This window comes from Argentina anserina, chromosome 6 (genome assembly GCF_933775445.1).
Source record: "Argentina anserina chromosome 6, drPotAnse1.1, whole genome shotgun sequence".
NCBI lineage: Eukaryota > Viridiplantae > Streptophyta > Magnoliopsida > Rosales > Rosaceae > Argentina > Argentina anserina.
In genome coordinates, this window is record NC_065877.1 from 10062928 (window position 1) to 10088511 (window position 25584).

Below are 25584 nucleotides of genomic sequence, written 5' to 3' on the forward strand. Positions count from 1 at the left end.
CAACCAAAATACCGAACGATTGATGATGGAAGAACTAGTCGAGACGTGTGTGATATCACACTGTCCTTAAGACGTTTACGCCTCCTCTACCGGTGTAAGGATGCTTGGCGCTTGTCTCCTAGGATATAACGACTAAACGATTCTAGGAAGTTGCACTACTAACCATAACCTTCAACGAACTCGAAAGGCCTCTTTCTATCACCAGAGAAAAGCTAAGAATTTTGAGAGTGGGAGAGGATTGTGTTTTGAATGGAATCATCTTACAATGAAAAGATGGTGGCTATTTATACTGTGAGGATTTGCAATCAGCAATTAATAAGATGGTTGTTATAGAAATCAAAAGATCATAATATATATGAGTTACATATGTTACAAACATTGATTTCAATTCTGTTATAATTCTCCATAACACACAATAACTCAGTTGTTACAAAAGAAGAATTTGAACACTCAAGAGAATTTGAAAAGTCAAAACCGAATTTTCGGAAATGCAAAAAGAATCTGCATTCCGACCCTCAATTCGGTGTTGCATTCGTGTCCGCAGGTCGCACGGCATACACGAGTTTCCCTTGTGACCTAAGATTTGCACCCACCATGTGCGTGCGCGAGAGGGTATAAGGAGGCTTACACAATATACAATCCATACACAATGGATTATATATAAAGTCTTTTCAACAATTCTCTTTTCCAATGTGGGACAAATACATTTCCCTCATTCTAAGTAGCCATCTCTGAGTGACAATTTCTTATTCACCCACAAACCAAATTACACAAACAAACATATGATCTTATAGCCCTCATTATGGAGAACTCAAATCTATGTTCATCTTTGATTAATTATAAGTTTTAACTTAATTTAATTAATTAATTAAAATTTAGTTTTAAATGGTTTTTCCAACCATTTTCCAACAGAAATTTCCTTGAAAAATCACTTTAATCTTCTAATTCTCTTCCCATAAGAGGAAACGAACAATATATCTTTTCACCAACCAAACAAGATCTTCAAATATCGTCCGGTTTCTTTTAAATTTCTAACTTCAAACATAACATCGACCTATCGCGTTGCAATTTGCTATATATGTGGTATGTATGTTTTCTTTCAAATTTTGAACTTCAAGTATACCTCGACTTGGCTCGTTCGCTGCAATTCTAATATGACCAGCTGCATTTTTCCCTTTCTTTATCCGTAAATTGACTAAATTTCGAATGAGACAGAGACTGTGTACGCAGTGTCAGCAAAGCACGTACGGCCAAATTGACAAATTTACGCACATGATCTCAATTCAAAAAATCATCAAAAAATCATACAAATGGACCCATGCAGATATTCACAGTCTCGGCTCTTTTCTCCTTTAACTTACCCGTGAGTTATACTGAGCGACCAATCAAATCGCCCACGTCACCCGTCATCTCTCACGTGTCGCTCTCTTATAGGTTCCTTGGGAGAACACCCGGTGAGTGAGGTGCGGGAGTGAGTGACCAGCATAGGAAACAAAACTTAGTCACCGAACCCAAAACAACTCGGACCTTTCTCTCTCGCGCCTCCATCGCCAGCCGCCTTCGCGTCTTGCAAGTACGTCACTTTCTCTCCTCAATTTCGCTTCTTTTATCGGATTGCTTCTTGAATTTCAGCTCTTTGTTTACGGGTTTGAGCTGGGTTCAATTCTGTTGTCGTTTTCGTTTCACTAGTTGTCATATATTTGATCGGGTTGTAACTTGTTTACTTGGGTGGGTTTGATTCAATCGAGTTTATATTCTCGTTTTGGTTTTTGTAACTGTTTGGTTGGATTAGCTGCTGCCATTTAGTGGAGAGTTTAGTGTTGATTTGATTGTGTTCTGTTATTGTGGTTCGATTTGGTTCAGAATACTCTGTTTTGCTTTTGTGTTTTTTTCCATTGTTTCTCGAACCATTGAGGTTTTCTCCTAACATTTGTGGGTGATTTGATGTAATGCTGTTTCTTTTGTTTGTTGGATATGGCTTCCAGGTTCAAACAGGTGTTTGTATTTGATATGAAATCCATGTTTTTGATATGTTTTTGGCTGTAATGTTGAGTCTTTGTCTTTGTCTTTGTTGGATTCATATATAAAAGTGTAGAAATAATAATTTTGAGAAGTTTTATTTAATTTTTGGATTAGGAAGAGAAACTTGTGAACCTGGTTTCAATTTTCTGGTTGCGCAATGGAGGCCCTGCACCTTAGCTCGGTTCAGTCCCCTCTTCTCCCACGGAAGCGATTTGGATTATTTTCCGTAGAGACTCAAAAGGTTAGCACACGCTGTTCCAACCATCCGATGTTCATTACTGCCACATTATCCCGGCCAACGAATGAGATTTCTGCTGAAGTCTCCTCCTCCTCTGCTTCTAGCCTGCCTCACCTCCTGACTCAGTCATCACCTCCGAAACGGGTATCTTCCGGTTCGTTACAGTATGAACCAGGTTTCCTTGGAGCAGTACCTGACCCTACACTTGCAAGTGGAAACGGCAGCGACATTGTTGATGCTCTGGGATCTTTGACGAACATATTGTCGTCAAAAGTGTATGATGTGGCAATAGAATCACCTTTGGAGCTAGCTACCAAGCTATCAGAGAGGCTGGGAGTGAAAGTTTGGCTCAAAAGGGAAGATTTGCAACCTGTAAGTTTGAGTAGATGTGTGAAGTTCAACTTTCGTTATCTGAATCAAAAAGTTTGGGTTTTAAGTTATGTTTTTTGCGTCATGTGAAGGTGTTTTCGTTCAAGCTTCGTGGAGCTTATAATATGATGGCTAAGATTCCAAGAGAACAATTGGACAGAGGGGTTATATGCTCGTCGGCTGGAAACCATGCGCAAGGAGTTGCATTGTCTGCCAAGAAATTGGGTTGCAATGCAGTCATTGCAATGCCTGTAACTACACCAGAAATTAAGGTACTTCAGTTGGAACTACACTGGTACTTGATTGTGATAGTTGGCCTATGGTATCTTATTTGTCATCATGTGGGAAAGTTGTATATATGTATCTTTCTATATAGACGTGATGCTTCTAGAATTTACATTTCCACTTGCTTTAGCATTGTACCATGGAGTATTTAAATTGGTTATTGCTTGTGGACAGTGGCAATCTGTTGAGAGATTAGGAGCCACAGTTGTACTCATTGGTGATTCCTATGATGAGGCTCAAGCTTATGCTAAGAAGAGGGCTAAGGACGAGGGACGGACCTTCATACCTCCTTTTGATCACCCAGACATTATAATGGGTCAGGGAACCGTTGGAATGGAGGTTATGCGTCAAACAAAAGAGCCATTGCATGCAATTTTTGTGCCAGTAGGGGGTGGTGGCCTAATAGCTGGTATTGCTGCATACGTGAAGAGGCTGTCTCCAGAGGTTGGTTCTACTATTATATGGATGGCTTGAATAAACTTGGGTTGTGCAAACCAAAGAGAATGACGCCCTCGGGTTACACCCAGTCTGAAACCAAGTGGATTTATTTTTGATTGAATGCAATTGTACTTGTATATATCTAGTTTTGATTGAATGGCTTAGTGGACAAGTCAGTTCTCTGAATTTTTGTTTTAACTAAAAATTATTGGTCTTTTTAAAATGCTTCAATTTTGAAATAGTACTGATTATGATATCGTTTAAACAGGTAAAGATTATTGGTGTGGAGCCGGCGGACGCGAATGCAATGGCATTATCCTTGCATCACAGAGAAAGAATCATGTTGGACCAAGTTGGGGGTTTCGCAGATGGTGTAGCAGTGAAAGAAGTGGGTGAAGAAACCTTTCGAATATGCAAAGAATTAGTTGATGGTGTAGTTCTCGTGAGTCGTGATGCCATCTGTGGTTCAATCAAGGTAAACTTTTTTTTTTCTGTCTCCAATATTAAATGAGTGATAATCCATTGTAAATCATGCCAATATAGGTGGTTGGCTTTTAAATAGAGAAATGTCTGTTGGGTTTCCAGCCCATGTGGTTTTCCTAAGATGGTTTCTTAGAGTATGGTGTTCCAGTAAGGATAGGGAATCTTTATTGATGATGGTTTATTTGTAGAAGGAGGAGGCTTTATAGCCTACCACTATTAGGAATAGGATTCCTATTTGGTGAGGAAATATGTTTGTTGTCCTTATGGCTATATAAGGAGGGCTTATGCTCTAGGTTTAAGCATCACAGAGACAAAGAGCATAGTGTGTTCCATTCTCGGTTAGAGGGTGAGAGAGGGCAGAGAGGAGAAAGATAAGAAGAGAAGAGTTCTTGTTTTCTTAGTCTTTCTTGTGTACCCATTATTATCATAGTGGAAGTGTGTTCCTGTCCGGTGGATGTAGGCAAAGCTATTTGCTGAACCACCTTAAATCTGCGTTCCTGTGTTCTTTTCTTTGTGGTTGTTTCTCTTAGTTTGCTGTGCTTGTTCTGTTTCTCTGACTAACTTGTTGACCGATTCACTACAAGTGGTACCAGAGCCTGGTTGAAGGTTGGGTTCGGCTGAAATCGGTGTTGTCAGAATGGATGATGATGTGAAAGGCACAATGATCAAACTCACCCACAAGAATTGGGTGACGTGGAAGCCAAGAATGGAGGATATCCTGTATTGTAGGGATATGCATGAGGCCATAGAGGGTGTGGCTGCAAAGCCAACCAATATGACTGATGAGAAGTGGCGAAAGTTGCACCGGAAAGCAGTTGGTACGATAAGGCAATGGGTTGATGATAGCGTCTTTCACCATGTGTCGAAAGAAACTGATGCGGAAGAACTCTGGAAGATATTGGAGTCCCTCTTTGAGAAGAAGACCGCTGCGAAGAAAGCATTCCTTATCAAAGAGATGGTCAACATGAAGTTTGATGACGATACTAGCAATGTTGCACGGATACGGACACGTGTGTCCGTATTCGACACGATACGATACGCGGACACGTCAAAATCTCAAGTGTCCGACTTGGACACGTGATAGACACGTTAATTAATTTTTATATTAAAAATATAGTTTCTAAAATTAAAACTTAGTCAATCCACATTCAAACAAAGTTTCATAATCAAAACACATGATAAATAAAAAGAAAAGAACTAGATTTCACTCATCTCCACCAATACCATCTTCTTCAATGACTCCCACTTCAATATCATCATCATCACCAAACAAAACCGCCTCCAATTGTGGTTCATCAAGTGAAAGTTCGGCAATCTCAAGTCTTCCAACATTAGTGTCCTCCAATGAATCAAACTCATCACCTCCAACATCCCACATTTTAGTGCTACCTTGATTGTAGTTCTGGCTTTGCCTTGCTAAGAGGCGAAGATTGGTATGCACAAATACCAAATCTTCCGCTCTTTGTGGTCTAATCTTATTCCTCTTCAAAGAGTGAATAAAATTGTAAGTACTCCAATTTCTTTCACAACATGAGGAAGAACAAGGTTGACCTAGAAGCTTGAAGGCTATGCCTTGAAGAGTTGGTGCCGAAGATCCATGGACTGCCCACCACATAAGTGGCTCCATTAAATACCTATCCCTGATTGCATCTGTACTTCCAAAATGAGCCATGACCATAGAAAAATTGGCAAATTCTATGTTAACCTTTCTTCTATCATCTTCATTGGCAAAGTACCGCATGAAACAAGTTTTTCTTTCATTTGTAACCTCTAAATCTTTATGAGGAGCAACACGATTAGGATCTTCATTAAGCCATTCCGCACTATAGTACCTAATTAAATAAGTAAATAAAAATTCATATGCTTCACTTCTATCAAATAAAAAAGTAAAGCAATTGATGGAAGTGAAATAAACACTTACTTGGGATTCAAAGAATGTGCCAAGCAATGAAGGGGAGTATTGCTCTTGGTCCAACGATTTATCAACACTCCATATACCGCATTCCAAAATGTAGACTCTTGATCCAATTGCTTTCTTTCCTTCCTATAGATAGCCTTCTTCACTTTCTCAATCATGTTATCCCACCATTCATATACTAAATGAAGACAAGGTTTATCTGTATCCGCTTTCCTAATCATCTCATATATCGGTTCGGTAAAAGTAAGGATGTAGTCAATATCATCCCACATTAACTCATCCAGCAACTTTTCCTTCACCGAAGCCGCCTTCCTATAGTCATCCTCCTTATAGTGATCCCACTTTGGACTAATCACCATTTGTTGCAAACCGGTCTTGATCATCTTGAACCTCTTAAACATAATAACAGTAGAAGCAAACCTTGTTGGAGCAACCGAAAGCAACTTCAAATTGCAATGATCATTAAACATAACCAATCTCATTCCATGATTCATAATGAAGTTTTTAATAAACATTACATCCTCCGCAACCGGTTGTATCCAACAACATGCATCATACACATCCATATTTTGAGCAATATTAGAAGGTGTGTAAATGTTCTTCAAAGCAAGATTCAAAGTATGAACTACACATGGTGTCCAAAAGATAGTAGGATACTTACTTTCTACCAATGCACCGGCCTTTGCACAAACGGGAGCATTGTCCGTAACCACTTGCACAACATTTTCATAACCAACCTCCTTGATGGCTTTTTTAAGGAATTTTGCAATCAATTTATGGTCCTTGTATTCCCCCTCACAATTTATTGCTCTCAACATCATTGGACCACGCTCGCATGTAGCCATCACATTAATCAAAGGCCTTTTTTGTGCATCGGACCAGCCATCGCTACATATACTCACACCCTTATCCCTCCATGTAAGCTTGATTGGCTCTAAATGTTTCTCAATGTTCCTTCTTTCCTTTGCAAGTAGTGTGGTCCTCAAAGCATTGTAACCTGGTGGAACATAGCCAGGAAGAGTAGAAGCACGAACATAAGACATCCGGTAGTGTGGATTTCTTGCAAGATTGAATGATAGGCCACCAGTGTAGAACATCCTCGCAACCTCACCATCACATTCCTCCCTAGCCGAGTTATTCCATGCTTTTGCAAGAGCACCACCACTTGTTTTCCTCTTCTTTCTCATGTCAGATGCTGTAAATTGACTAAATTCTTGTGTATATGGCCTATAGGCATGATAAGTATCCCCAAGGCTACTAGTAGCAGGAGCCGAAGTACTCCCTTTTTGTTGTCCTGATGATGGTAGAGGAACTTGTCTACTAGCTGCATTTGCTAATCTCTCCTTGCACTCATTCACCAACTTATGTAATTTAGCATATGCTTCAGGATTAACCTTGGTGCAAGAAGCAATACCTGCGGTTCCTTCTTTCAGCAAATGACTCTTAACTCTAGTGTGTGAGCCATTGAAGTACAGCTTGCAAAAATTGCATTGCCACCTCCAGTTACCTCCAGTTGGAGGTTTGCTAATCTTCTTAACAAACATCCATAAAGGAGCTTTATCATCTACTACCCTTTGTTCATTTTCAGCATCTCCACCTCCAGACCCTCCAGTATTAGAACTGGCATTAGCAGACTCGGCATTAGCAGACCCGGCATTAACAGACCCGACGCTGGAACTAATTGGAGTTGATCTTCCACTCATGATCCTGAGGATCAAACAACACAATATGCTTAACACACACCTAAAAGGAATAGGGCACAACTTAAAAGTGAAAAAACCAAACACAAGAGGAGAAAACCAGACAAGTAGGGCAGTAAACACCAGCCAACATTAATCAAACAAGAAGCGGAATAGCTAATCACCAAAAAGTATCAAACATCAAAAGCAGAAAAAAAAAACGTGCACTGGAATTGTTCAAGCTCATCCATCACTTCCACAACCAACAGCCATAGATACAACTTAAGAACCAGAGAACAATAGCTGGACAAGTTGATTTCCAAGTCTAAGAGTAAAGAATGCTTATAAAACATATGCTGTCAATCTACCACATTATGTTCTATGTAGACACCTTCCACTGCTTTGGAAATTACAGAACTCCTTTTGGAGTAATGTGTTGACGCCTATACAGCTCTAGAAGACTACCACTGATCATGGAGGATTAAGCCGAAACGATACAAGTGAAAAAACAAAAACAAAAAGAATTATGTTAATTTTGTGAGGAAAAAGTGGTGGTTAAAACTTAGTGCTGAAGCCAAGGTAGCGCTTGCAGAAGAATCCCTTCTGTATGGAATTTATGTAAAATGAGAATAAAACTGTTCTATAAGCTAAAGCATTGACTCACAGATATTGCTGGAGGAACTCCCACAAGTGGATCTTGGAAAAATCTATTAGCAAGTGCAAGGGCTAGAAGACTGCTTTGCATTCCTGCAAGAGGTGAATTTACTTCAGAACCAGTAAGAAAAGGTGAATGATTAATTAATGCCACGATCCTAAATTTGCTGACCAGAAATTTCATACAAGAGTAGAAGGTATACCTGTCTCGTAGGATAGTGTTCTTTGTAATGGTTTAACATCAGGTGCCCCATAAAAAGCTATGCCGGTAAGAAAATACCCAGCTATAAATGCCATCAAATGAAATGTGGTAAGTCATACAAGCAAACTATTAAAGTGGAACAAAAACAAATACCACTGAACATTACTACTTCTATTCTTCCAGGTTCGGCAGCCACATCCAATCCAGAACAATATTCAGCAAACAAACGACACTGACTCCCTTAGCTCAGATCACTCAAATCAATCAGACTAAACAAAACATACAATCACGATTCAGGACCAAGTTATATCCACAGAAACAACCAAACCTATGTACATTCAAGTCAACTTGAAGTCAACACAAACAAGAACCATGATTCTAAATCCCAGACTCAAACCCCTCATTTTCTCACAAAAATCTCAAGCTAAGCCACTATACCAAAACATAACAAGGCCTTATGCTAAACAAGAAACCGAAAAAACAAACTCAGTGAATGAAAGGGTGCTTACATAGTTCCAGCAACTCTGGTGCTGATATGGGTATGCTCCTCTTCGTCCAGCTTAGCCAAACCAAAGTCAGCTATTTTAGCATTGAGGTCACTATCGAGCAATATGTTGGTTGTTTTGATATCTCTATGAACGATTTTCAAGGTTCCATCGTGCAGGAACGCAAGACCCCTTGCAATACCAACAAAGATTTTCTGCCTTGTCGGTGATGGAAGGAAGAAAGGAAGCAAGAAGAGAAAAGGAAGCAAGAAGAGAAAAGGAACATACCTCGGCGATGGCAACTCGGCTCAGAAAAGAGGTGAAGATCCTCTGCGTCTTTGATGAAGAATTGAAGATCCTTTCCATACGAATGCGGCTGTGAAGGCCGGAAGAACTCTTTTTTTTTGGGTTTTTATGTTAAATCTCAATTATACCCCTGCGTGTCCTTGTTATTTTCGTGTCTAGTCCAGACACGCACGTGTCCAACTCGGACACTCACGTGTCCACCGCGTGTCCAAAATCAGACACGCGTGTCCTAGCGTATTTGCGCGTGTCCGCGTGTCCAATACGCGTGTCCGTGTCTGACACGCGATACGCGACCATTTTCGCGTGTCCGTGCAACATAGGATACTAGTGTGGCTGTGCACTTGAACAATTTCCAGAATGTGACCAACCAGTTGTCGACAATGGGTATGAAGGTTGATGATGAGCTACTCGCATTGCTGCTGCTAGGAACTTTGCCGGATACTTGGGAAACTTTCGTGGTGACCTTGAGTAATTCTGCGTCTAATGGTGTATTGTCTATGGATACCGTTAAAGATAACATGCTTAACGAAGAACAAAGAAGAAAAAGTGTTGGCACAGACAATGAGCACGCAAGAGCCCTTTATGTGAAGGGTAAAGGCAAGAATTCGGGTCAAAGGTTTAGTGGTGATTGTCACTATTGTGGCGAGAAGGGCCACATGAAGCGGATGTGTCGAAAGTGGAAACAAAACAAAAAGAAAAGCAAGTACCAAGATGAAGATAATGGTTATTCTGCTTGTGTTTCGGATGAGCTTCTTACTTTACAAGAATGTCTATATATGGGTGACAAGGGTCATGATTGGTTCGTGGATACGGGTGCAAGTTGTCATGTTAGTTCCAACTTGGAGCTCTTTTCTACATACAAGGCAGGTGGCTTTGGGATGTTAAAGATGGGCAATTCAAGCTACTCCAAGATTTCGGGAATAGGAGATATTTGCATCGAGACTAATCTGGGTTACCATATGACATTAAAGGATGTGAGGCACGTTCCGGATCTACATGTCAACATACTGTCTGCAAGTGCTCTTGACAGGCAAGGTTTCCACCAGTTTATTGGTGATGGGAAGTGGAAGCTGACGAATCGATCGTTGGACGTTGCTAGTGGAGAGTTTTGTCGTTCCTTGTACAAGACACATAGCTTGGTGTATAAAGATGACTTGAGTGCAATGGGTGATACTTCTTCGGACATACGGCGTCATGGTGACGGCCATATAAGGAAGAAAGGCGTTCTGGAAAAGTGGTCCCAAATGTCCTTTTCCAATGGGTTTTCTGACCAGGGTGAAGATGGTCAAGAGTTGTTCCACCAACAGGGACATGGTGATGAGTTGTTCGATCAGGTGGATCCTGATCAGGGGGAGCTGCATGCTCCAACCACATAGTTCTGCATCAAGTCAGCTTGGGCGGACTCCCGGTGATGGAGTCGCGCCGGTGTACCTCCCTCATGGTCTGGAGGGGGAGATTGTTGGGTTTCCAGCCCATGTGGTTTTCCTAAGATGGTTTCTTAGAGTATGGTGTTCCAGTAAGGATAGAGAATCTTTATTGATGATGGTTTATTTGTAGAAGGAGGAGGCTTTATAGCCTACCACTATTAGGAATAGGATTCCTATTTGGTGAGGAAATATGTTTGTTGTCCTTATGGCTATATAAGGAGGGCTTATGCTCTAGGTTTAAGCATCACAGAGACAAAGAGCATAGTGTGTTCCATTCTCGGTTAGAGGGTGAGAGAGGGCAGAGAGGAGAAAGATAAGAAGAGAAGAGTTCTTGTTTTCTTAGTCTTTCTTGTGTACCCATTATTATCATAGTGGAAGTGTGTTCCTGTCCGGTGGATGTAGGCAAAGCTATTTGCTGAACCACCTTAAATCTGCGTTCCTGTGTTCTTTTCTTTGTGGTTGTTTCTCTTGGTTTGCTGTGCTTGTTCTGTTTCTCTGACTAACTTGTTGACCGATTCACTACAATGTCTCCTTTCGTTTAGCATGATATAGAATCTAAATGTACTTCTACGTATCACTGAAACCATGGATATGGCTTTGTTATAAAACTTAAATTTTACAAATGTCTTTTTTGATGCAAAACTTTCAAATCTATATGTAACAGTTCAAATGTGTATGGGGTAAGGGGCTAAGAATATACCGAGTTTATAGATGATTATGATTTCCTACAGAAGAGAAAATAAACTAGTGAAGTGACGGTTGTGCTTCTGTAGAAATTGGTTTCCGCTGACTTATGTGTCATATGTAGCTTTCACATTATGAATAACCACCTGGCAGTTACTTGAAGCAATTTCTCTATTGTTGACATTGTAGAAAGCCTTGTCTTGGTCTAGTTGTCTTGCTTGTTATCAGATTGCCCTTTTTCCCTCTATATTAATGTTTTGACTACAGATGTCATATCCATGGTGGTCTGCTTTATGCTCAAGTTTGGCGTAAGAGAGATTTGTGAGATTCCTTTTTGTTCAAATGTAACCTCATTTCTGTGTTCGACTATTTTTGATACTGATTACTTCAATCATAAATGATATTGGTACTAGCTAACTTAGTGTGAAATGTACTGACTTGTTACTTTAAAGTTTTGGCTTGTCAAATTTCACAAGCATAGTGCTGGTTTTGTAGGATATGTTTGAGGAGACTAGAAGTATTTTAGAACCCGCAGGTGCTCTTGCTCTTGCTGGAACTGAAGCATACTGCAAGTATTATGGTCTTAAAGGAGAAAATGTGGTTGCAATCACCAGCGGGGCAAATATGAACTTTGATAAACTGAGAGTGGTGACTGAACTTGCCAATGTTGGTCGCCAACAAGAGGCTTTACTTGCAACAGTAATGCCAGAGGTGCCTGGGAGCTTTAAACATTACTGTGAGCTGGTATGAAAAGATTTAGTCATTTTTTTTAGACTTAAAACTACAATGCCCTTCATTATGAGAACTATGTATTTTCAGGTCGGCCCAATGAATATTAGTGAATTCAAATACAGATATAACTCTGATAAACAGGCTGTCGTACTGTACAGGTAAGTGCTCATCAAGTGAAAACTTCCGCCAAATTTTGGGCCGATCTCTTTCAATCTTGTACATGTATTTGCTTATGGTTGATTATACATGGAAAAGTGAAAAACTTATATCATTTTAAACCATGTGCAGTGTCGGTGTGCACACAGTTTCTGAACTTGAAGCAATGAAAGAGCGACTGGAATCTTCTCAACTCAAGACGTTCAATCTCACGAAAAGTGACTTGGTTAAAGATCACTTGCGTTACTTGGTATTTCCGCATACAAGTTTGCTATATCTCTCTCTTTATCTCTATCTACATACACATACACGTTCACAAATGACACAAATACACACGCACACCGTCGTATGAAAATCCTCTTCCAAATTATAATTTGGGAAAGAGCATAAGATGTGGAAAGGAACTGTTTCTTTTATGTGGGTGTTGGGGGATAATGTGGGAAAGCTTGATTCTTTCCCTTTTACCTGTTTGATTTCATTGAGTGAAAAATATGGGAAAGCTCGATTCTTTCCCTTTTACCTATTTGATTTCTTTGAGTAAAAAATGTACAACTTTTGTTTGGGTCAATGTTATGTGTTGAGAAAAAGAGGGAGGTGCATCCTCGTCTGCATCCGTTCCAGCTTGCATTGGTCTTGAGATTTTGTTGTTATTGACTTATTTCAGATGGGGGGAAGAACAAATGTTGATAATGAGGTTCTCTGTCGCTTCGTTTTCCCAGAAAGGCCTGGTGCTTTGATGAAGTTCTTGGATACCATTAGTCCACGTTGGAATATTAGTTTGTTCCACTACCGAGGACAGGTTAGCATTTCTTTGTTTCTATAAACTAAACCATTTTTTATTCTATAAACTATAAATGGATTATGTTTGGGGAGTTTTAACTTGGTTTTCCTTTCCCATGATGGACATTATGTAATCTTCTATTTGTTGGGTCTATACTCTATACCATAGGGTGAAACTGGGGCAAACGTTTTGGTTGGAATCCAAGTTTCCAAGAGCGAGATTGATGAGTTCCATTCGCGTGCTAATTCACTGGAGTATGACTATGTAGTAGTGACCAATGATAACATCTTCGAGCTTTTGATGCACTAATAAGGAGCATCTGACCACAGATTCCTAAGGAAAGAGATTCACACATTCTATGTTCTGCGATTTTCTCCCATCATATCTGCTTCCCTTACCTTGATGTTTTTTCCTCTTAAAAGTTGAAGAGAAATATGTAGTCAAGGGGAATGTATGAAATTTTCTTGTTTATTAATCTGTATCACAATTGTAATATTAGTATACAGACTATGTTGTTTAAATGCTAAAAGGATGGCGTTTTCACATTTCTATACTTTCTTGCCTTACAATGCAAATTTCACCTACGAAAAACTTACAGGCTATCGTTAATTCCTTGTCATCTTCTTGTCAACCTTCTTTGATAGAGGGACATCAGCCTTGTAGTACAACTTACAATGCCTATCGGTATTGGAGAATGAATCTTCAACTGGCCAAACTCAGCTTACATAACAAGAACTAATTAGAAATCTCAACAATAAAAAAATTCAAAATGTTTTGGAGTGTTTTGAACACAGAAAGCGAAGTGTGTTCCTCTGAAGAGTGGTTTGACATTAGCACTTTGACAACCATAATACTAAAAGCCAAGTAAAAATATATGTATACTGAAGAGTGGTCTAACAATTTCATTACAATGGTCATAATTGCGCAAATATCCTAGACTGCCATCTGAGAAAAGTACAAAAAAAAAATTAGAATGATTTTTATATCACTTTGCTACTTTTGCATATAATCGATCACAAAGCATGAGGTACTTAATCGACCGTCACTTATCCTCTCTAATGTGCAAACAATTCTAGAATACTCAAATTGTTTAATTGAGAGCAAATTAATTGCCCCTTATAAGATGGTGCATATTAGGAAAACAAAATTTCTAATTGCCACTCGTTTGCATGTTTGAGTTTACTCCAGTATCTTATAGTACCAGTACCAAAGAGAGTCCACGATGTAAATTGAACAAATGTGTTGTTGAACTTGGTATATCAAGGCTATAGTTTCCAACGTATTGATACATAGTTTCAAAACCAAAGACCCAAAGTGATCATTAGATATTACTTGTACTGCTCCTTAGTCCTAACTCCCTATAAAGAGTGAATGGCAATATGGTATGGTTGAGTTAACCAGTGCTGTGGCAATCGTTCACTTTGAATCTGGGATATTTTTTTTCTGTAATGCGGAATTCTACACCTTAAGCACTATTTAAAGTTCACAAAGCTCATCACCTATCCTCCCTTAATAGATCAGAAAGCAGAAGACACATATAAGATCATCACGTATCTTCTCTAACTCGCAAAGGTCCGAGCACTTTGCTATAGACCTTAAGTGCAACCACACCAATTCGACATTGATATTTGATCAAGCATTCATCAAATCTTGCAACCTGTTGAATCATTTCATCTGTTTTGTACACTATAGCAGTCCTCTTTTGTTCTCAAGTGAGCAAAGCCAAAATCGAATATTCTTCTCTAGGGAACCATCGAGGGATCTCGAAAGTAAAAGAAAAACACTATCAACTGAGACTTCGAACTTACTGAATGAATCCAACCAACATAAGTATGAGCTCTCGTATAACAGTATTACGGGGAAAATGGTTGAGAAAATTATATGGCTTATACGTCGGTACATCATAATAGTAATAATACTAAATTTATAGCTTAAGCTACCACTCTCATATTCAGATTTTGAGAAGCAGGTGATGACGCCCCATAGTTTAATTTAGTTATTGTCTAGTCACACAAATTTCCCTTGCACATGTATATGAATGCACTCTGAGCTCAAGAGTCGCATAAACTTGAGGCACAGTTTATGCTTCAGATACGATGAACCTGACTTGGCAGGTTCCAAGTGTAGGAAATTGGCACTTGTATTACTAGACTCTTAAGTTCACGATATTAAGAAGATTAGACGAAAAATGCATTATTGTTTCAATACAATAATTTTTGTAGTAGTAAGCTTAGGGCCGTACCTGTAGGTAGTCTCATGAGTTCAAGCCGTTATTTTTATAACTAATATTGTTCTGAAGTATAACATGTTTGTTTGTGTTATAGTTCAATGCGAGAATAAAAGTACTCAACTTATTGTGAGTGTGAACTAATTAATAACAATCTTGTGATGTCCTTAACAAAGCGCACATCGCTACTATATATTATGCAAAAAAATTCATAGGGAAAAAAATAGTGTAATTCAAGGGTCCAACCATTAAAATTTGGCTCGGGTCTTAAAATGTCAGATATGGGTACGTAGTATGACTAGTATCCGATTCTTTAGTTTGTATGAGGTGCACTTTAGCTAAGCCACTGTTCCCAGTTCGCGCGGAAATTACGGTTCTACACTAAGTTTTCTGTTAATTACGGAGTTGCCATTAGTCTGGGTATAAAATTCAGAGATGGTGTACACGTGTCATAATTTGCCTCTGCTCGCTCGGACTCAATGTTTTGACTCGCCATCGCGAAGCTTCGACAAAAATCTCGGCTGAAGCTTCTCCGGTTGGTTTTGGTATTTCGTCGGCGATCTAGAAAGACATATCAAGGTAAATCAGGTGTCTTCTCATCGACTCAATTTTTTTCAGAAAGGGGGAGCTCTCTATTCTCATATACGCCAATCATTCTTCAGGGTATCGAGGTTCTTTCTCATGGCCAGAGTCACCCAGAAAATATGATTGAGGAAGTTTTGAGTTTGTTCAACGGAGTAATTCGGGTTTGAAGTGCGACAGAAGGGGGAGGCGTTGCAGAGAGTGCGAGAAAGGAATCAACAGAAATCGCCCTTCATTGTTCTGAAAGCAATTGCAGAGATCTCGAAGAGGGAAAGCATGAGCTGAATAGCCCAATCGACATAGGACAAGTTGATCGACCAGTACGACTGAGGGCTTCCGGTGCTCTCTCTTGATCGGTTAGTAAAGGAGCTTTTGGGTTGTTGCTATTGGTTTTCACTTTTGAGTGTTGTTGCTAGGAATAACTCATATGTATTTTACAGGTACGTGAACCGTTCAATTGACAAAGAGATAAGAGATGGTTCTCTACGTGGTATGTACAGCTGTGGTTTACTCATATAAACAGCCCATGACAATGCTTGGATATCTATCATACTGTAGACATCTTCTCTCTTGCTAACCTTCTTATTGTACACCTCAACTACAAATTGCTGAAATGCCTTTCTGCAAGTATATCAACCTAATCCTCTCCCTTCTTTCCTTTTGCTTGTGGTGCAGAACCCTGGTGGCGCAAGAGATTTGAGGCTTCAACCTTCTTCAAGATGCATGGGCAGTACGAGTGCTTGGGGAGTGGATTTTCTTAGACGGTTTAGAGTTTAGATATATTGGAGAGCAGAAAGGAAGAAAATCATCAGGGAGATTGAGGTTTTGATGTGGGTTCTACCAACCTGAGGAAAGAAGACGCAGAGGAGAGATAACCACTACTGTTCACTGTGAACAGTGCCGTTTTTTACAAAATTGCCACTGGGGCGGGTACTTTGTTGGGCTACTGGGTTTGTTTCTGGGGCTACATGTATGCGCGGGTTGTTTGGTTGACGTATTGGTGCACGCGGAGAAAGAAGAGGGAGGTGTCGTTTATTTTGTTTAGCTTTATTTTTTGTGGTCATTTTTAATCTAATCTAATCTTCTTTCTTAATATAGTGTGTTTGTTATTTAGCTAAGTGGTTTCTATGTTTGTATTTCTTTTGGATTAAAATAAGTTAGTTATATTGTTTCTACATTAAGTGTAATTTGTAGATCCTAATGTTTTTAAGTTTTTATTTTGCAGTTGGTGAGATGATTGGATGCATTTTTCAAAATTATTTTTTAGGAATGTGATTGAGAGTATTGTGCAGTTATAAGGAATGATGAGTGAGGTTCTACGTGGATTTTGTTTGCAGTATGGTGAATCAGTCTGTTTAGGGTTAAGGATTTGAAAATCTATTTAAAGGACTTGAAAATTTATTGTTCCAGTGTTATAACTGTATATAACTTTGTATTTTTATGCAAATAATCAATAAGTTTATCCTTCGTATTAAGGATTGTGTTGTTTAATCGTAGCAAACGAAAAACTTTCTTTTCTTACTTTTGGCTACAAAACCTGTTTATAATGGTCTGTTGACAATATCTATCTAGAAACAATGTTTGTAATAATTGCGTAAGTGTATGTCTATTTTCTTTGGTAGAACTCTGAACCATGATACCACAAACAAACGAGAAGAAGTAGACGTCAAAAGTTTCCTTTAATCACCATCTCTAATATAATTGGGCAAATATGGTCGTCAAGATTTGTGAAGTAGCCTCTAATTCTGAGTTTAATCTCCATGAATTATGATGGATGTCAATTTAAGAAAAATTTGATGGCATTGGTGGCACAGTTAGCTTCTGAGTTGTTTGAGTGGTTATTGTTTGGTTTTAAAAATTTTCAAGATTTTTGAGGGTTTGTGTTTGCTGGCGTTAGTATATTGATCTCATCAGTGAGTATAGGTTGGTACTGTTGTTGCAGTTGGTGATTTTATGTATGGAACTTTTGAGTTGTAATTGCTATCATATTTGGTTATGAGTCGTGGTGTGGCTTTGATGTCTCTGCATTGTGTTTATGTGTTATAAGTTAACTTCATTTATTGCCAATTGATATTTTCATCCATTCCTTTGTGTCGTCAATTGCTATATAGATTTTTGAAATATTACAATTTCTTAAAGAGAAGCATGCCTGTGTATATATCTGTATTAAAATTCCTAGAGGTGAAATTTTCAGGTGATTTTTTTTACATCTTGAATGCATGAGTTTTGGAAATGGATAATGTTATAGATTCGAGAGTAAGGGGTTTATTAATTTGGGATAGAGAAATATGGAGGTAAAGAAAGATCGGAAGACTAGAAATAGGTGATTTTTTTACATCTTGAATGCATCTTTAAACCTATTCGGTGCTCCATCGGTGTGTGCACACCATCACAAGTTTTATTCTCTGTTTGACACGTGTGTTTATGATTTTTATATGAGTAGTGCATTGTTTCAGTTTTCCATTCTTACCCTCTTCTTACCGTTCTATCTTGGGAGCTTCTATTCATACCTCATAAAATAATACTTAGACCTCTTACTTTTTTTCAAGTTAGTGTTGACTTTGTCAATATATATGAAATTACCAATATAGATAAATGTAAAAATAAACATTAAAACAAAGAAATAATATAATACATCTGATTTCTCAATTTTTTTCTTACAATAATAATTTAAAGAAATGAATATTTAGTTAAATTATGATATTATCGTTTTCAATAATTCAAATATTTTATCACTTTGTAGACGTTTATTTTTTTAATTTTTCGTTTTTTATTCTTCTAGTTTATTATGATATGTCTGTTTGTTATTATGAATTGTATATAAATTTATTATATAGTGATTCTATTAATGTTTCAGCGATTCGATTTAGTTATAATCGATTTGAATCAATTGAATTATAATAAGTTTGAATGAATTTTTAAAGTAAAAAATAAAATTTTATTGGACTATGGGCATTTTGGAAAAATTGAAGAGGTAGTTATTTGTCAAAATAAATCGGATGTCTAATTACTAAGGAGGTATAAATAACAATTTTGGAGGTATGAATAGAAACTTCATACTGTCTCTATTGCAAGTACATCTCTTGATTCAGTTGATTGTTTGTTGATTGTTTGCTCCAATCATGTCCGTAAGAGATTGCAAGTACCTACTTCCAAGTTGTAGCATTAGAATCATGATTAATGAGCCATTTGCTATCACAAGACATGGATTTTAACATGCAATCGTATGTAGTGTAGTACCTCAATCAATCAAGACCCAGGCTGAAAAAATAAATATATTGATTCTTTTACACAAACCCAAAGAAAATACGATTTTCTGCCCAAATTGACAACACCGCACCTTATATATATATATATATATATATATATATATATATATATATATATATATATATATATCAGGTTACTCATCAATGATGGAATCATCTTCAGTTTGCATATCCTTTGATTGAATATTTTGTGGTGGTTTGGGGAAATTTTTTATCTGAGAATGAAGCCCAGAAATTGACCCGAAAAAAGAAGGAGAATGATGCCAGAGAGAGATATTGTTTCTGAATCAAAGGAAGAAATTATGGGAAGGGAGAAATGCGAGAGAGAAAAGAGAGAGAAACATGGAGAAAAGAGAGGGGGAGAGAAAGGTGAAAGAGGAAAGCTGATAAAATAATTTAATTTAATCAAAGTGATAAACTACGTGTCACATGTGCAATGGTTCAGTGTCCAAACACCGAAAAAACCGCAGGTGCGTACAATCCGTTTGCCTAGAAATAGTTGTAGATCTGAGGATACATATCTGTAATTGGTGTTGGTTATTGTGAAAAGAAAAAGTGAGTATGATGCTTTTGAGGTTAGTTTTCAGGCTTTGGAAAGCGAATAATTGGAGATATGAGAGCTCCTTATTTTAACTTAATATTAAGATGCCATCCGTCAACGGTGTGGAGACCAAGAAAGAGGGGGGGGGGGGGGGGGTAAACATTAGATGATATTATAGTTGGTCATCATATTATGGAGGAATCATATTGCATAGATGTAATTAGAGATGTTACTCCATCGTTTACAATACAAACATTAGTGAATAATGGAGGTCTCATCTTTTACTATTATTATATATTGCATTGATAGAACATTCAATTAGGATAGTATTTCGTAAATTATCATTTACTCATCATATATTAAATGCAAAAGCCAATTGAAATATAATTCACATAAGAAAGTCAGCGCATAGCGCGGCCACCGCACTAGTCACTGCTATGAGTGGGTCAGTTTTGATCCCAGTCCTGGAGTCAAGTGTTGACAAAGTTTCATATGTATGAAACTCTCATCACCGAATCGAGCCTAATCTTCGTGTTTCAATGAAGTTATACTATATATATATATATATATAATATATTATTATACGGTTTAGATTAGGCTTCATCATTTAGCATGCGGATCCGAAAAACCCGCGGAGGCCCGCAAGTCCGATGGGCTTTTCCCAGCTCGTTCCGCAAGAAAGCACGCCAAACCCCGCTTCCGTGGGTAGATGGTCGGGCTTAGATTAGAGGTGTAAAACCCGGCACAACCCGTAAAAACCCGCCAAATAATAAAATATTATATATACATATTTTATTAGGTTTAAAATAAAACTATCGCATTATGAAACAACTATATGAAGGAAACTTCTCGGGATCGATCGACACTATCTGATATAATCGGTATATATATTTAGTGACCCTGTAAAAATTGCATCCAATTCGGATTTCGTTTGACTGTCGAAATTTCCAGTAAACCGAAAATAACACTTATATGTCATAAAGGAAGACCCATTACCAAAATGCGAACACCGAAAACCGTTTGCATATCTCAAATCACCTAATTTTTTTCATCGATCGTATGCGGTCGCACCAAGGAAACTCATTTGGTAAAGCCCCGGTCAATGAGGATTTTAATATGTCAAAACGCCTAACCGTAGGTACAGACGGTCAAACAATGTCCAAAACGAACGAAACTTTTACGGGGTCCCTAAATATATATAGCGATCACATCTACTGGTGTCGATTGATCATATTTCGAACTGGAGTTATCGATCGCCTAAGTGTCTACTATTGTATCTTAACCTTTTATATTAGGTTTAGAATAAAACTATTGCATTATGAAGCGACTATATGAATGAAACTTTTCGGGATCGATCGACACCAGCCGATGTGATCGGTATATATATTTAGTGACCCTGTAAAAAATTTATCCAATTCGGATCTCGTTTGACCGTCAGAATTTCAGGTAAACCGAAAACACCACTAATATGCCATATGGGAGAACCCATTGCAAAGATGCTAACGCCGAAATCCATTTCATATCTGAAATCACCTAATTTTTGTTACCTATCGTGCGCGGTCGCAACAAGGAAACTCATTTGGAAAATCTCCGATCAATGGGATTTCAATATGTCAAAACGCCTCTTTTTTTGTTAACCGTAGGTACGAACGGTCAAACCATGTCCAAAATGGACAAAATTTTTACGGGGTCCCTAAATAGATATACCGATCACATCTGCTAGTGTCGATCGACCATATTTCGAATTAGAGTTGTCGATCGCTTAAGTGTCTACTAATGCATTATAATCTTTATATTAGGTTTAGAATAAAACTATTGCATTATGAAGCGACTATATGAAGGAAACTTATCCGGATCGATCGACACCAACCGATGTGATCGGTATATATATTTAGTGACTCTGTAAAAATTCATCCAATTCGGACCTCGTTCAACCGTCGAATTTTCCGGTAAACCGAAAACACCACTAATATACCCAAAGGGATGACCCATTGCAAAGATGGTAACACCAAAAGCCGTTTGCATATATGAAATTACCTAATTTTTTGTTACCTATCGTGCGCGGTCGCACTGAAAAAACTCATTTGGCAAATACCCGGTCAATGGGGTTTCAATATGTCAAAACGCCTTTTTTTTGTTGACCGTAGGTACGAACGGTCAAACCATGTCCAAAACGGACGAAATTTTTATGGGGTCCCTAAATATATATACCGATCACATTTGCTGGTGTCGATCGACCATATTTCAATTTGGAGTTGTCGATCGCCTAAGTGTCTACTAATGTATCATAACATTTATATTAGATTTAGAATAAAACTATCGCATTAAGTAGCGACTATATGAAAGAAGCTTCTCGAGATCGATCGACACCAGCCAATGTAATCGGTATAAAATATTATACATATATATTATATAATTATACATATATAATTTATATATGTCCAAATTAAAGACTAAAACCCTAAGTGAATTAAGTATACAAGTCTCTATGTATAACATATGTAGTTATATTGCTATCCAGTTGTCTACCACTAATTCCTAAAAAAGAACAAAACCTAGACTAAGTGAATTAAGTATACAAGTAACAAGTCTCTCTGCTCTCTCGGTCTCTAACTCTCCAGTTCTCAACCGCCTCCTCCCTTGGAGCCTAGGATGACTCTCACAAGAGCCGTCTCATAAGAGTAATAAGACCTCGCTCTTCAACACCTCTCTTTCTCTTTCGCGCTTCACCGGGAAGAACTCTCTCTCTCTCTCTCTCTCTTAATTGTATTCAATTTGAATCCAATCCTCTCTTTCTCTCTCGCTTCATCCTATGTTAAAATTCTCTAATCGTATTCTATTTGATTATATGTTCATCACAAGACTCTGAAATAATGGACAGTAGAAAGCATGAGCATCTCTGGAAACCAGTTGTGATTCGATCAACTTTTTAGCCCTCTCATACCCAACTCTCAAGTAACATCTAAACCTTGTTCTTTACAGTTAAGAAATGATTGATATTAATGCTAATGATTTGACTGAAATTGAAAGTTCATCTGTATCTGCATCTTCTAAGAAATCTAGATTCACTAGTGATGTTTGGTCATATTTTAGTAGGGTTGAAATTAAAATTGGTGGTATTTTGGTCCTTAAAAATCAATGTGGGATTTGTAAGATGTTTCTTCAAGGGGGTGCTAGTGCGGGTACTAGTCATTTAAGAATGCATTTAAATGTTCATGAAATGGAGCAGAAAAAGATTGTGCAAGATACAGAGGGAAATGTATCTGCTTTTATTTACAACAAGGCTGTTGCACGTAAAGAAATTGTTGAATTTGTTATTAGAACTGAATTGTCTTTTACTTTTGTTTAAAAGCATGATTTTAAAGGAATGATTTTGTTCTGAATTTTGAGGAATTTCAGCCTCAACATGTAAAAGAGATGTCATGGGTCGGTTTAAGACCATCAAAACTGAGCTTTTGAGTTTCTTTGAAAAGTTTGATGGAAAAATTTGCTTGACTTCTGATATTTGGTCTTCGCGTCAAAAAATGAGTTACATGTCACTCACCGCCCATTTATTGACAAAGATTGGTTTTAAAATAAAATAATAATATGTTTTAAGTTGGTTGAGTACCCTCACACAGGAGAGTCACTTGCAAATCATATATATGAATAGTTGTTGTCGTGGCGTATTCAAGGTAAAATCTTTTCCATCTCTTTAGATAATTCATTAAATAATGATGTAATTGCATGTAGGCTTCCAAAATATCTTATGGTTGAGGCTGTGCCTAAAAAGTTGTTTCATGTACGTTGTTGTGCTCATATTCTGAACCTGATTGTGCAAGATGGTTTAAATATATTAGGTCCATCAATTGATAGGATAATCAATGTTGTTAGAAGCATGAATTCGTCTAATAAGAGATATGAATTGTGGATGCGTTGTTGTACTGATTTGCAAAAGCCAAAATGGAATATTGACAACGATGTGCCACATAGGTGGAATTCCACTTATGAATTGTTAGAATTAGTCATTGAGTATAAATGACCTTTGAATATGTATGTTCTTAAAGTGAATGAATTACGGTCTTGCAATTTAGATGTTACATTGGACCAAGATTTGTCAATTGCTCAACTAGTTAATGGCTTTCTAGTGATATTTGCTACCTCAACTAAGATATTCTCTGGCGTTTATCACCCTACATCATGTTGTGTTATTAATTGCATGATAAATATACAAGCTACATTTGAGGCATATTCTGGATTTGAAATCTTTAAGGAGTCATTGGCTGCAATGAAAGAGAAATTGATAAGTATTGGGGAACATTTCTTAAAGCCTTTTGTTTTGCTACAATAATGGATCCTAGATTCAAGTTATTTGTTGTTTCTCATTGGTTACAATGCATGAGTGTTAATCAGCTTGATATTCATTCAAAAGTTTTATCTTTGAGAACTGAATTGCAAGCACTTTATGACATATATAAGAGGAATTCTATCACTGATTTGACCTCTATGCAACTTAAAAATTTAACCTTCAACCCCGAATATAGCTCGTTGTTCTTTAACATTGCATGTTGTTGGTAATTTTTCCATGGAAAGTTTGAAAAGAGCAAAGGTGTCATCTTCACTTACTTCCTTTGCTAGTTCTTCTGATTTGCACATTTATCTTGATTTACCAACTATTTATGTTGATGATGATAGCCAATTTAATGTCTTGGCTTGGTGGAAAACAAATCAACAATTATACCATGTTGTTTATGTCATGGCAAGAGATTTACTAACTATCTCAGCTTCTGCTGTTGTCTCTGATTCATGTTTTAGTGCAGGAGGGAGAATTGTATCCAAGAGAAGGGCTTGTTTGAGTCCAAATACGATAGAAGCATTTATTTGCTTAAAATATTGGGGTTTAGCCATGACAAGGAAACAAGAGCAAATGGTTGAAATGGAGTTAGCTGAAGAAATGAGGCTCATTAGAGCAGTAAGACCAGATTGGATGGGAAACAGTGAGGATGAAACTGATATTGTTATTGATGATGAAGAGGTACATTGTTCTGTTGAGCAATACATGTGTAATGGGTTGAGTTGAGTTGAGCAATACATGTTTAATGGGTGTTTAATTGTTGTTTAAATATGTAGGCGTCCGGACATGCTCAATCTCAGGAGCTTTCAAGCAATGTCCAGCCTTAGGTATGCTCAACTGCTCGTATGCAGGTAAATTTATACAGTGATGTAATGATTATGTTTATTCCATTTCATATTGAATCATTTGAATGGTTGGCCTTAGGTCTGCTCAATTGCTCATATGCAGGTCAATTGATGTAATGATGGAGAAGCATTGACTAGAAGCTTGGAATTGACATGGAGGAGCAAATTTAGAAATTGTTTGTATTAAAACTTTATTAATCTGCTGGAAACTTCTTAGTTGCTATTTGGAAGGGATTTGGACTTAGACTTGTTCCTCATTCCCAAATTTTTTGTATTAATTGGCATTTTATTTTAATAAATTGAAACAGGCGTAAGGATGAGCCTCCCAACTTGGTTGGGCTCCAAACCCTTATATAAGAGTATTTTGTTTTTTTCCTAATACAAGCATATAAGGCCCGGCCCATAAAAGCCCCCCGCAAGGCCCGCTTTAGGTGGGCGGGCTTAGATCTTCCTATTTGTGAAAATACCCAGCCCGGTCTGGCATTTATTTAAATATACTAAGACCCGATCCGGCCCGTTGATGAGTCCTAATTCAGAAAAATAAAATGAATAATTAACACTGTTGTTAAAAAGTATATTGTCACATAGAGACTTAGGCTATTGCCTCATGGTGTAGAATGAGAGTTCAAGAAAAAAGAAAAGTACTTTAAAATTACATTTGAATTCTATATAATAAAAAGAGAGTACATATATGTACTTTTATTTTATCAACTGTCTCATGCATGACACATAAATTAAATATCTCAATTATGCATAACCCTAAATTAATTTGGCCCCGGTTCGCACAACATTGATGTTCCCATGAGAATTCCAGTGTCACTAGAAGAAAACAAGAATTCGAGTGGATCATAGAAAAGATCAAAAACATGGTCGCGGTCCACAAAAAACACTCTTGTACTATATCTATAGGAAATCAACAATTTGAGGC

At 37.7% G+C, this 25584-nt stretch overlaps 3 protein-coding genes across 4 annotated transcripts in view; 2 read left to right on the top strand and 1 right to left on the bottom strand.

Moving 5' to 3' along the window:
- Window positions 1-25584, top strand: part of LOC126797769 (uncharacterized) — a 92971-nt gene that overhangs the window by 2304 nt on the left and 65083 nt on the right. The gene's annotated exons all lie outside the window — the stretch shown is intronic.
- Window positions 1474-13410, top strand: LOC126797718 (threonine dehydratase biosynthetic, chloroplastic-like). Of its 2 annotated transcripts, none has more exons than XM_050524423.1 (10): window positions 1474-1573; window positions 2137-2632; window positions 2722-2901; window positions 3089-3358; window positions 3621-3827; window positions 11686-11934; window positions 12010-12080; window positions 12211-12328; window positions 12743-12877; window positions 13028-13410. In XM_050524423.1, the coding sequence occupies exons 2-10, from the start codon at window positions 2180-2182 to the stop codon at window positions 13166-13168; spliced, it is 1824 nt and encodes a 607-aa protein (XP_050380380.1). In that variant the 5' UTR covers window positions 1474-1573; window positions 2137-2179; the 3' UTR covers window positions 13169-13410. The 2 variants fall into 2 exon arrangements, with proteins under 2 accessions (XP_050380380.1, XP_050380379.1); XM_050524422.1 differs by having other exon boundaries at window positions 1496-1573; window positions 2141-2632.
- On the bottom strand, window positions 5003-7471 carry LOC126797712 (uncharacterized). The gene is made up of 2 exons (XM_050524413.1): window positions 5757-7471; window positions 5003-5667 (listed from the first exon to the last, which is right to left on the bottom strand). Exons 1-2 carry the CDS (start codon window positions 7454-7456, stop codon window positions 5040-5042), a joined length of 2328 nt encoding a protein of 775 aa, XP_050380370.1. The 5' UTR covers window positions 7457-7471; the 3' UTR covers window positions 5003-5039.